This window comes from Cervus canadensis, chromosome 24 (genome assembly GCF_019320065.1).
Source record: "Cervus canadensis isolate Bull #8, Minnesota chromosome 24, ASM1932006v1, whole genome shotgun sequence".
Classification (NCBI taxonomy): domain Eukaryota; kingdom Metazoa; phylum Chordata; class Mammalia; order Artiodactyla; family Cervidae; genus Cervus; species Cervus canadensis.
This window is the reverse complement of record NC_057409.1, coordinates 16,473,298-16,486,405: the sequence shown is the minus strand read 5'-3', so window position 1 is coordinate 16,486,405 and position 13,108 is coordinate 16,473,298. Positions and strand designations below refer to the sequence as shown.

Sequence of the window (13,108 nt, the reverse complement as noted above, 5' to 3'; positions counted from 1 at the left end):
GGTCTCATTCTTCATTTTGTCACAGTCACCACTACACTCCATTGCCCCCACCACTACCACACACACACAAAATTATCAGTTTCCATGCAGTATCCTGCTGAGCTGGTGTTTTCTTACATTAGACTTGCTTCCCTCATTTCCACTACCTGTAAGCGTTTGTATCTGATTCTTTTAGGACCTGGGGGCACACAAGAGTCTTTATGTGAGTGATCAGTCAGAGTACCTCTGTAAAATAATACTTCCAAACACTCAGCCTGTTTGTTTTTCACGCACACTTCTGAGGGCAGTGCCTTTTAATTCTTCAAAAGTGTTTAATAATTATATTTAATATATTTTAACATACAGCTTTAAGGATACTAATTTTTTTTAGTTGATGACATTCAAGTATGTCATCAATCAAATTTTATTTCAACTGAGAAACATTGGTTTGTGTAACTAGGTTAAATTGTTTTGAAAAGGCCTCAGAAATAAGCTTTAATAATCACTATCCAGTTGAAGAGTAGCTTGATAGTGCGAGGCTAGAGGCTTTAAAATGCCACCATTTGTCACTCATGTTTGTCAAGATTTTCTCAGTACTGACTATTGAAGTAAATTGTCTATTAAAGCTGGAATAAAACCGCAGACGGCAATCACAACTGCCATTTCAGATTGGATATACTAAAAAACAGGAACCCTCCGCTATGGCGGGTGAGAGGAACTGGGCAGATGGAAGGCAATAATGACATTTTTTTTTTCCTTTGGAACACTTTTTACTGTATATCTTTGTATACTTCTGATTTTTAAATCATTTACAATATTCACTACTCCAAATGTAAATTAAAACCTTCCTTGTTCAACTTTATGAAAAACCAGTAATTACCTAGGGGTTCACTGTGATACGATAATAGGGCACTAATGTGAGGATTTCTTTTGAAGCTGGGCTCCACTTTTTAAAAATGTTGAAAATCACTTTTCTAAGAAAGTGCTCTTGGCCCTACCCAGACCCCCAAAGGTTTGGCTGGGGGGCGCTGCAGGGAGACCGCCCAGACAGCAGGTGGCGTTGTGAACATCGGGAGAGCCTCCCCCTCAACCTCCCTTTTCTCAGCAATGGCGGGTGGCGGTGGGGTCCTTTTTCTAGGGGTGGCTATTCTGAAGCCTGACCCCAGGTGCGGACGCGGGTTACAGTCCCCGCGGGAGCTGTGGCCTCGAGGAGGGTTAGAGAAGACCATGGAGCTCTTCGTGCACCCCCATCCCGCGCGAGGCGGTGCGGCAGCGGCGGCCCGGGGAGACACAGACCCAGGGGGCAGAATTCGCGCCGGGCGGCAGGCGGAGTCGCGGGCAGCTTTGGGGCGGGCAGGGTCCTGGGTGAGAAGCGAGCCGGCGGCCTGAGGAGGCGACTGACTTGAGCAGGGCACCCGGGGGGAGCCAGGAGGCGCGGCGAAGCGAGCGGGCCCTGAGCTGACAGATACACGGCGTGGCCGGAGCGGCGAGCGAGCGGGCGGGCGAGTGCGGGGCGCAGCCATGATCACTTCGGCCGGTGAGTGGGGCCGCAGCCGGCGCCGCCAGGGAGGAGCCGCCACGCCGGCTTTTAGCTGAGTCAGGGCCGGTGACTGGGCACCTCCCGGCGGAGGCGCCGCGCGCCTCGCTGTCCAAAGCCCACCTCCGGGCGGGAGCTGGCCGTGCGGCCCGGCCTCTCCGAGGGGGGCCCCGCGACCACCTCCGGCTCTGGGGGAAAAATCGCGCTGGGGTGGACCGGCTCGTCGTCCCTCCCCAGCCACTCCCCCTGACCGGTGCCCGGACCCGAGGGGCTTCCCAGGCGGGTCTTCGACCCCGACGGCTTTTCCTTAATTCCCTCCCTCCCGAAGTTGAGCGTGTGGGGCCGTCCGATCCCAGCCCTTTCTCGCGGGTGGTTAGGGTGGGATGGTCCCCCCTGTGCAGCCGGACGGTAAGGCAGCCCATGCTACACAGTACTTCCCGACCTGACCCAGCTCTTGTCTTCTTTGGAGTGAAATCTAAATTAAACGAGGGCTGGGTCAGGTCGTTTCTGAGTCTATTCCAAGGATATTTTAATTAAGGCACCCCGAGAACTTTTCCTGTGTACTGAGAATCAGCCTATGGTTTTGAGGCTGAATGTACGGTAACTCTGCTACCTTTAAGAAGGAACTCTTGGGTGTGCGGGCAGGTTTCCTCCACTTAACCCTTTCGCGCGTGGATTCGTGGAATGAGGTTTGCAGCGGGAATCAGCTCTGAGGTCAGTTTTCAAGTGAAAATTTTTAAGCCCCTCACTGCAGGTCGATCTGCACAAAGTTGTCCACAGTCTTGGTGCCTTTTTTTTTTTTTTTGCCGGCTCACAGACCTTTTTCTCGTCCTGTTTTACTCTACACTTGTCCCTCAAGTGTTTTGTTGTAAACAAACTGATGATCAGAAGACAGTGACTTGTACTTTTAAGGAACTTGTGTTTATGAGGATTGCATAAATTGACGGAGACCCTGGAAGGCATAATTTTACACTTGAAGAAATGCCGCCAGCACACAGAATTAGACTTTTGTTTTAGTTCAGTATAAGTAAAAGCTTTTCCAGTCAGAATTCTGTAATGATAAAATTAGCGTTAAATTTCTTACCACTTGTAAATGTAAGACTCATTGTTTTTCAGATTCATCTTCTTAGCCCAGAGCACCTTCATCTCTTGCCTAGGTTGCTTTGAGAGCCCTAAGATTCTGTTTTTCCAATATTACCTCCATATAGTTTATTCTTCTTGATGTAGTCAGAGTATTCTTTCTTAAACGTTAATCACATAATATTTTTCTGCTTAGAATCCTTCAGTGCTCCCTATTGTGTTTATAATATAAAATACAAGTTTAAAGACCTACATGATTTGATTCCTGCTTTTCTTGTACTACTCTTTTCTTCGGTTTTACATAATCATACTGGCCTTTCTGTTCCTTCAATATGTATGTCAGTTTCTTTCCTACAGGCCCTATCACATTATCTTCTCCCTTTCTAAACTCTTCTTCCTCAAGTTTTCCCTTAGCTTCTCAGTCCTTAGTTTCTGATCAAATTTTAATCTTCCCTGATCATCCTATTAAAACATGCTGGGTCTCTCCCCCTCATCCATCCCCTTCCTTCATTACAGTCCTGTAATTACTTTGTTTATTTACCTGACTACTGTCTTTCTGTCTGTGGTAGAATTTTGGGCGGGAAACCTTTCATAATTCTTAGAACAACTGCCAAGCAGATGGCAGAATTTCAAAAGTGTATCTTGAATGAAGAAATCAGTTAACTAATCAAATCAATAAATCAGTCACTAGAGTATTTGAAGGAGAGGCTAAAAAGAAAACACTTGTATGGAACTTAATAGAATTTAAACCTGATGATTTTTGAAGTCCTGCTCTGAGACTCTGTGATGGTAGAATAGTACCTATTTGTTACTCTGATTGGTTACATTTACAGGATTACTTAATCAGCTTCTGCTCCAAACCTTTTGTCACCTGATTTCCTGTTCTTTGGCTGGCTGTGGTTTAGGATCTGTCCCTGGTGCTAAAGAGAAGCTAACAGGTTCCAGTTCGGATTAGTCAGTTTATTTGTTCATTTATGGTCTAGGCACTTGCAGGACACTACAAACACAGTGGTGAATAAAAGGTCAGCGTGTACTGTTAAGTTTTTCAAGAGTTTTGGCTGTGAAAGGGAGTGGAGAGATAGAGATATAGGGGGTTATTAAGAGGGAGAGACAAGAATGAAATTCCTTGAGGCAGCTGTTTCAACTTTTAAGCTGTGTCTTCTGGAGCATAGCTTCATGTTTATGAATAATATGCTATTTTAAATAACGCTATAAGTTGATACAGCAACTTAGATAGTACTTGCTGACGCCGTATTATGGCACAGGAGATTTTTTAGCATCCTGAAACCTTTCCCATTCCCCAGGTGCACCCATCCCCCATCTAAAGGTGAGTTCTTCTGTTTTTAAGATGGGAAATATTTGTGTATGGAGTGTAGGTATTTGATTTCATTGTGTTCCATGGACAATGGCTGCACTTCTAAGCCAGGACAACCATGTAATGCATTAGTCGTAAGTGAAACCAAACAGGTGAGTGTATAAGAATCCATCATGTCTTTTGGTAAAAGCAATTCAGGTATACCATTGATTGTTGATAAGGGGATGGGTAGCATTTTTAGTATTTTGATAAAGCATTCTGCTGTCTGCCATCTGTTCCAGATTTAAGGCACCCTTCTCTGTCAGCTTTTCACTGTCATTAGTTTCCAATCTCCCCCCACACCCCACATTGCCTTCTTTAATCTGTTTTCTCTTCATGCTTTCAATTCAGCTTCTCTGTTCTGGGTTTGTTATACCAACCTACAGCACCAAGAAGTTCCTTTTATCTGCATTTAAAGTTTTAGATTAGTAATATGCCCTAGCTAGAACCGTGGCATAGTTTCCTTTGCTGAATTGTGTGTCTTTTCCCATATGACTGTCTAAAGACTGCCGAAGCTGTTTGGCAAACCTACACTTACCACTTAGAAATGGCTACATCTACTAAGGAAAGTTGCCTTGACACTTCTTGTATCAGTCAGTTTAGTTTCCTTTATGGTTCAAGGACAGTAATTTCCCACTTTTTTTTTTTCCCTTAATAATCCCTTTGATATGTGACTGTATTTCAGGATGCATTTTGGGGAGAGAACAGTTATTTCCTCTACTCTCCACTGTTGGTGCCAATACTTCAGGCTCACGTGGGGATTGCTTTGCTTCAGTAACTGATGTCAGAACAAGTGAGATTGCTCATCATTTAGCAAAACCCTATAGGTTACTTGTGATACAACAGAGGTGCCTTAATATAAGCATCTTGAAATAGTCAAATTATTTTTCTCTGTTGAGTTGACAACTAAATATTCCTGCTTCTGTAAATAATTTTATGACTTTTGGTTTATTTTGTGTGAATAATTTTATTCTAAAATTGTGAAGGGAAATTTCTCATTTTGGTCAGTCAATTAGGCCAGTGATTCTTAAACTATAATGAATATCAGTATTGCAAGGAAGGCTTGTGGCCCCATTACCGGACCCCATCCCCACAATTTTTGATTCACTAGATATGTAATGGGGCCAAGAATTTTTATTTTTAACAAGTTCCCAGGAAATGCTTGTACCAATTGATCCAGGAGCCATACTTTGAAAACTGTTGAATTAGGCACATAATGTGATATATGTGGTATTGTGAGAGTTTGATAACATAGTTAACTCTTGAACTTTGAAATATAAACGTTTTGGTTTTAAAGATGGGAGGGGGGGGATCGGGATGGGGAATACATGTAAATCCATGGCTGATTCATGTCAATGTATGACAAAAACCACTACAATATTGTAAAGTAATTAGCCTCCAACTAATAAAAATAAATGAAAAAAAAAAGAAAGAAATATAAACTTTTTGGTTTTAAAGAAAAATAATCGTTCCTGTAATGAAGTCACCCCTCAAAACATATTATTTTCCAACTGTGATATATTTTTCATTAAGCATTAGTTTATCTTAGCATATATATTTCATAATCACAATATATAGCCTTCCTGGTGGCTTAGTTGATAAAGAATCTGCCTGCAATGCAGGAAACCCCAGTTCGGTCCTTGGGTTTGGAAGATCCCCTGGAGAAGGAAATGGCAACCCACTTCAGTATTTTTTCTTGGGAAATCCCATGGATAGAGGAGCCTGGCGGGCTACAGTCTAATTAGGTCACAAGAATCGGACACGACTGAGCAACTAAACTAATCACAGTCTACCTTTTATCTTGTAGCTGGAATTATTTCTCTTCTGGATGAAGAAGAACCACAGCTTAAGGTATGAGTGGAAGAAAATTAACCGCGCTTAATATTTGTACTTTGAAACTGTTTGGCTATATTGATATTTGTGTATATTCCATCATTTAAAATAGCCATTATACCCAGTCTATAACCAGTCATTGAAATCTAGACCCAGAAGACAGTGTTTTGGCAACAGCAGTTGGTTTTCCCTAGAGTTTAGCAAAGCTGAGGCAAATAAATCTCAGTATGGTACCTGGAAACTGCCCCCCTCCAGTTTTCTGTACCAACAGAAATCACATATTTTAAAACTTTTTTCATATGACAAAAATTTGAAATATATTTAGTTGGCTCCAGGCACCTGAATTCATTTGTATCCAAATCAGCAACCTAGAGTCAATCTTAACACATACTGTCAAAGAAGAAAAATGTTCAGTATGATAAGGAATGACATTATATGGCTAGTCTCATGTTCTGTGATTGAAAACAGAAAGGAAGTATGTAAGCCCAAGAGAAAATGTAAGTTAGTTGGTAAACTTTTATATTTGTCATAGATTAAAACTTTTAGTAAATAAGACTTAGAATTTGGCCATTGATTTGTTTGAAGCTTTTTTTTTTTAAGGAAATATAATGATAAGCCTGTCTCAAAATTGAATTTCGGTTTTATCTTCTACAGGAATTTGCACTACACAAATTGAATGCAGTCGTCAATGACTTCTGGGCAGAAATTTCTGAGTCTGTAGACAAAATGTAAGAATTTATTTCTATTAATTGGAATAAAGTAGATCAACCTTAATTATCCATGGATGTGGGTCTTGTGGTTTATTAATTCATTTAGCAGTTTACTGCCACTAAATTGTGACTTGAGTATATAGATTTGGAATTTTTAAAGAGAACCACAGTTTGAACTAGGCCTATACTTCCTAATTTCTTTCAGAGAAGTTTTGTATGAAGATGAAGGTTTCCGGAGTCGGCAGTTTGCGGCCTTAGTGGCATCTAAAGTATTTTATCACCTGGGGGCTTTTGAGGAGTCTCTGAATTATGCACTTGGAGCAGGTGACCTCTTCAATGTCAATGATAACTCTGAATATGTGGAAACTATTATAGGTAATTATCTTCCATCTAGTAAGGCTTTATCTTGTTGGCCTCTTTCTTGCTCTCCTACATACAGCATTTTCCCCCCCCGAATTACTCTTTGATGTTGCCACATTTCATTTTAATTGAAAGTTCGTAATCTTTCTATAATAATCTTATGCAGACTGAGTTTTTAGATCTGCCTTAGAATTCTGTGCTGTTATTTTTTATCATAATGAACAGTAACATCAATAACAGTAATTATTAATGAAAGCACTCACCTCACAAAATATTTTAAGAGTCTAAGAAATTATTCAGAAACAGCTGACTTAAGGCAAAGTTAGTTATCTCAGCGGTTATAGTCATCTCTTTTCCAGTGAGCATACACTTATACAAAAAAATTAAATCAGGTTATTGTGAATAACAGAAATTAAATGATAGCAATTTATAGAACTGTTTCTAGCACAGGAAAACGTTATTCAGTATTTCCATTGTGCTAGGCACTGTCCTGGTCATTCTTCGTATCATGGTTTATTCCACAGCTTCCATGTGAAAGGGGAGCTCACCCTGTTGTATAGATGAGCAAACTTGGGTTTCAAGATGATAAAGACACATGGTTATTAAATAGGAGGGTCAGAATTTAAAACCTAGGCTTAATCTGTACGAAATCCATATTGTTTCTACTAGTAACCGTTGTTGTCTTATTTGTTTCTGTATTTTTGAAGTGAGAGCGTAGCACACAGGCAAGCCTCTGGGTTCTCCATCTTATAAGTTGAATCAGCTTTGTAAGATTTTGTTCAGAGCTTTTGTAGCTTTAAAAATGTTTGAAAACACTTGCTCTAATAGATGAAAGAAGAGATTGTGTACCCTTCAGACATGTCTTTATGAATATGAAGCTTTAGGTTATAATTACAGATAGCCCAAGAGTGTTTTCTGCAAGTGTGTATAGTATAGATAGTTTTTTGAATTCCTGATTGAGAGGAGATCTGCATTATTCCCCTGAATTCTTAAAGGGAGAAAATTGGTATTCTCTTTCAGAAATTGGGAAATGCTGCACTAGGCAGTCTCGAAAGGGGTACTTTTCAAATGTCCCTGAAATTTGTAGTAAGATTTTGTGTTCACATTTTAAAATTTTTTGCTATATGGTGAGAGGATGTTTCAAGCTTTATTGTTGTTGGGGATTCATTAAACTGGAGTTTTCATCTGTGAATCCTGTGGAAAAAACAGATTATTTTAAAGAATAGACCATATCATTTGAAACCAGAGCACTTCCCCTGCATTGTTAGGAATGGGGAGTTAAATACTTTTATCTTTTCTTTTATTTGAAGGATTTACTTTGATGAATGTTGATAATTTTTTTCAGCAGTGATCTGCAGGTGCTTGCTATGTTACCATTTTACAAATGATGATTTTAATCAGGACAGTTGGTCCATGAGGTGGTAGATTCCTTCCTGTGTATCATCTTAATCACAGCTTATAAGAGGTGATTGTTGACTGGTAGACCAGTTCTGTTTGCTTTTCTTTAAGTAGAAATGGGGTTCACCCTTCTAGTTTTCTTGGGACTATTAGAATGGATTTTTTTTTTTTTTTCATAATGTCAGTGAGATCTGTGAAAAGGTACATAAATTAGAATTTAGGAACACCTTCCTAGGACCTTAAATAAGTGTCGTAAGCAGTACACTCAGAAAACCCAAGGCTAAAAATTTTCTCCCAATTATAATAAGACTTTAGCTAGAAAGGAGACTACAGTTAGTATATACCTGGTAAGTGAGAGCATGAGTCTCATTTGAAACTTAGAAGGTAACATTTTTCTTCCTCCATTATTAAATCTGAGATTCCTCTCTGGTGAGACAGGGGTAATGTTTCCTTGCAACTACATTTGGTTCAAAAAGCTCCTATTGGGACCTGGTGAAGATTTTCTGCAATGAAAATTGTTTAAGGTCTGCATTGTGACTGCCACTTTGTTCTTCTAACTCTACCTGAACCTGTCTAATTCTTCCTGGATGGATCCTGAACCTGGTCTATTCCAGTTTAGAAAAGTGTTCTGCTTCCCCTGAATGTAGCCCCATTGACATGGGCCCTGTAGTCGACCAGCAGTTCTTCATGCTCGTTCAGTTGTTTCTGTTTGCTAAGGCTATAGTTTGCAACTCATTAATCTTTTCCTTGTACCTTTCTCTTTGAAAAGGAGAGTGACAAGCCAGTGAGTTATAGAGAGGATAACTGTTGTATATCTCATTTAGCTTGAGTGGCTATCTACCTTACGAAGCTGGAAGAAGTCTTAGGGTAATTTCCCTTTTTGGTTGCTCTTAACAAGTTTATGGTACGATGGTAAAGTAGTATAAGTTGTAAACATGATACTTCCTCCCCTTTCATCCAAATCATTGTGAAATGTGAAAGCCAAATTGTGCATGTGCACCACTGCATGAATTTTCATACTCTCTGTTTGGGGGAGAGGGGAAATATGTGAGAAAGGTTCACCCTACCTCACATTGAGGCAGTGAATATTTTAACTGATTGCTGGAAAAGGTTTTGGAAATCTTTGGGATTGCCTTTAGGACCAGTGGCACATTTCAGGTCGTTTCACCATTACTCTACAAAGATGATTAAGGCAGGCTCTACTCTCAAGGAGCTAATAATTTCATTAATGTGAAGACTGATAATTTATTGCCACGTGATAATTGCTACAATGGGTTTTTAATATTCTTGACAACAAGTGTTTGTTTTTTGAAAAGTGAAACAGTCAGCTATTTGTAGCCAACTCTGTAAAATAAGCAGCTTGGCCAAGTTGAATAATGTAATTTTGGTTGAAGTACAGTAACAAGATAGAAATGTTTTAAATAATATCAGCTTATGGAATTAGTGTAACTGTTATGAAGGGAACTATTGTTTGAAGGTATAACTTCTAGCATTTAAAAATTTTGAAATTTACTTATTACTCTACAGTCATCCCATAGGTTTTCATGGTGACAAATGTAGGTATTGTCCTTTCTAGTAGTATCAGCCCAATTTACAAGGTAATCAGTTATTTTATTTTCCCTATAGCAAAGTGCATTGATCACTACACCAAACAATGTGTGGAAAATGCAGATTTGCCCGAAGGAGAAAAAAAACCAATTGACCAGAGATTGGAAGGCATTGTGAATAAAATGTTTCAAAGATGTCTAGATGATCACAAGTATAAGCAAGCTATCGGCATTGCTCTGGAGACACGAAGACTGGATGTCTTTGAGAAGACTATACTTGAGTCGGTAGGTAGAGGGTGTGACTTTAGAGATTTTTATTGATGAAGAATCAGCAGAGCAAATTATTAAAACTGAAAATTGTAGTGAAAAGAAACTAGCTTAGATAAAATAAGATGCGATGGTCTTTTGAAAAAAAATTATTTTTATATTTTTAAAATATGTCTTTTTATATTTTTTATGATTTTAATATATTGATAAAGGAACTTTGGCTGTGCTTGTTGAATAGCTTCCTTTGTCTTACCACTTTTATTCCTTTGAGGTCTTGCGTGGGGAAGTTGTCTTAATTAGGCTTTCTCTAGTTGCTGTGCTTGGGCTTCTTATTGCAGTGGCTTCTCTTATTAGAAGGCATAGGCTCTAGGGTGCAGGCTTCAGTTGTTATGGCACATGGCCGTGGCTCTCCCCAGGCATGTGGAATCTTCCCAGACCAGGGATTGAACCTGTGACCCTTGCCTTAGCAGGCAGATTCTTAAGCACTGGACCATCAGAGAAGTCCTCTGCCCTTTCAAAGAAGACTATAATGATAACTACTATTGTAGTGCCTTTATTATGGCTAAAACTATACTTTCCCAGTTTGGGGGTGTTTTGCAATAATTATGACAATTGTAAGTCACCAACCAAAGTGGTCAGAGAGGTGCAAGCCTGAGTTAAATGAACATTGATCTGTTAAGTGCCCACTTAGCCTGCCTCACCCCCATCCTTCTCCACGAGCTAGCGTTTTGTACTCCAGCCATCTTGACTTTGTCTCTTCTAGGTGTAGCAAGCATCATTCCCCTTACCAAAAATACTGCCCCTCCGGAAAACATCCTTTTCTTTTCCTTACCTGCTTTATTCCCATTCAAGATTCATAGTTCAGCTCACCTGTCATGTGTTTACAGATCCTTCTGTCAATCCCTGCCAGCCATATCCTTCTCAACCCCTAGATCCAACTTGGTCCACCAGATCAGAACCTACTCAAGGCCGGGTTCTTTTACCGCTGGGTCCCCAAACCTAAGGCAACGTTTAGCAGCAGTGGTAAGATTTGTTTAAGTGACTGTAAATACATGAATGGCCCAGTGTCATAGAATGGCTCTTATTTTTGCTGTTTGATTTTTGTGCAGTTGTAGTTACTCCTTATCTTCAGGTGACTAAAACTAAAATACTTGCTTTTATTCATTCAACATTGTTCTCAGCATTGGAGATGACAGTGGGAAGCAAGGAACAAAGTTCCTGCTCAAGTGGAATAATCCACTAGGGGAATAGGCGGTGACTCCTGTTCCCTGTAAGGTCAAGGGGTGATAAATGTTTAAAAAAAGAGTAAAGCAGAGTAGGAAGTGCATCTTACTTTGTCTCCCAGTGCACAAGTACATATATTAATAGATGTAACTTAGGATGAAATCTGCTGTGCTTAGTCACTCAGTTGGGTCCGACTCTTTGTGACCCCGTGGACTGTAACCTGCCAGGCTCCTCTGTCCATGGGGATTCTCCAGGCAAGAATACTAGAGTGGGTTGCCATGCCCTCCTCTAGGGGATCTTCCCAGCCCAAGGATAGAACCCAGGTCTCCTGCATTGCAGGCAGATTCTTTTTGTCTGAGCCACCAGGGAAGCCCATAAGAAGAAATAATACCTACTTTTTCTGCTTCTAATGTAATCATGATATTTTTAAATTGTACTTCATTTTTTTGAAAAATCTTAGTCCTATTAAGTTGATTTCATTTTCTGTGCACTGATTTGTCACAACCTGCTTACAAAATAAATTTTATTTTATCATTAATTGTTCAGTTCATTTCAGTCGCTCAGTCATGTCCAACTCTTTGTGACCCCATGAATCACAGCACGCCAGGCCTCCCTGTCTATCACCAACTCCTGGAGTCCACCCAAACCCACGTCTATCAAGTCGGTGATGCCATCCAGCGATCTCATTCTCTGTCCCCTTCTCCTCCTGCCCCCAATCCTGCCCAGCACCAGAGTCTTTTCAGATGAGTCAGTTCTTCGCATCAGGTGGCCAAAGTGTTGGAGTTTCAGCTTCAGCATTAGTCCTTCCAATGAACACCCCGGACTGATCTCCTTTAGGATGGACTGGTTGGATCTCCCTGCAGTCCAAGGGACTCTCAAGAGTCTTCTCCAACACCACAGGTCAAAGCATCAGTTCTTCGGTGCTCAGCTTTCTTCACAGTCCAACTCTCATATTCATACATAACTACTGGAAAAATCATGGCCTTGACTAGACGGACCTTTGTTGGCAAAGTAATGTCTCCGCTTTTAAATATGCTATTTAGGTTGGTCATAACTTTCCTTCCAAGGAGTAAGCGTCTTTTAATTTCATGGCTGCAATCACCATCTGTGGTGATTTTGGAGCCCAGAAAAATAAAGTCTGACACTGTTTCCACTGTTTCCCCATCTATTTCCCATGAAGTGATGGGACCAGATGCCATGATCTTAGTTTTCTGAATGCTGAGCTTTAAGCCAGCTTTTTCACTCTCCTCCTTCACTTTCATCAAGAGGCTTTTTAGTTCCTCTTCACTTTCTGCCATAAGGGTGGTGCCATCTGCATATCTGAAGTTATTGATATTTCTCCCGGCAATCTTGATTCCATCTTGTGCTTCTTCCAGCCCAGCGTTTCTCATGATGTATTCTGCATGTAAGTTAAGTAAGCAAGGTGACAGTATACAGCATTGACATACTCCTTTTCCTATTTGGAACCAGTCTGTTGTTCCATGTCCAGTTCTGACTATTGCTTCCTGACCTGCATACAGGTTTCTCAAGAGGCAGGTCAGGTGGTCTTGTATTCCCATCTCTTGAAGGATTTTCCACAGTTTATTGTGATCCACACAGTCAAAGGCTTTGTCATAGTCAATAAAGCAGAAATAGATGTTTTTCTGGAACTCTGTTGCTTTTTTGATGACCCAGCGGATGGTGGCAATTTGCTGTTTGGTTCCTCTGCCTTTTCTAAATCCAGCTTGAACATCTGGAAGTTCTCGGTTCACATATTGCTAAAGCCTGGCTTGGAGAATTTTGAGCATTACTTTACTAGCGTGTGAGATGAGTGCAATTG

General features: G+C 40.5%; 1 protein-coding gene across 1 annotated transcript in view; it reads left to right on the top strand.

The window, feature by feature from the left end:
* Nucleotides 1-1,336: 1,336 nt before the first annotated feature.
* PSMD1 (proteasome 26S subunit, non-ATPase 1) overlaps nt 1,337-13,108 on the top strand; it is an 86,639-nt gene continuing 74,867 nt past the window's right edge. Inside the window, exons 1-5 of the mRNA XM_043444831.1 lie at nt 1,337-1,516; nt 5,758-5,801; nt 6,438-6,511; nt 6,699-6,868; nt 9,878-10,083. Coding sequence (XP_043300766.1) covers nt 1,501-1,516; nt 5,758-5,801; nt 6,438-6,511; nt 6,699-6,868; nt 9,878-10,083 — 510 coding nt within the window. The 5' untranslated portion in view covers nt 1,337-1,500. The remainder of the gene's footprint in view (nt 1,517-5,757; nt 5,802-6,437; nt 6,512-6,698; nt 6,869-9,877; nt 10,084-13,108) is intronic.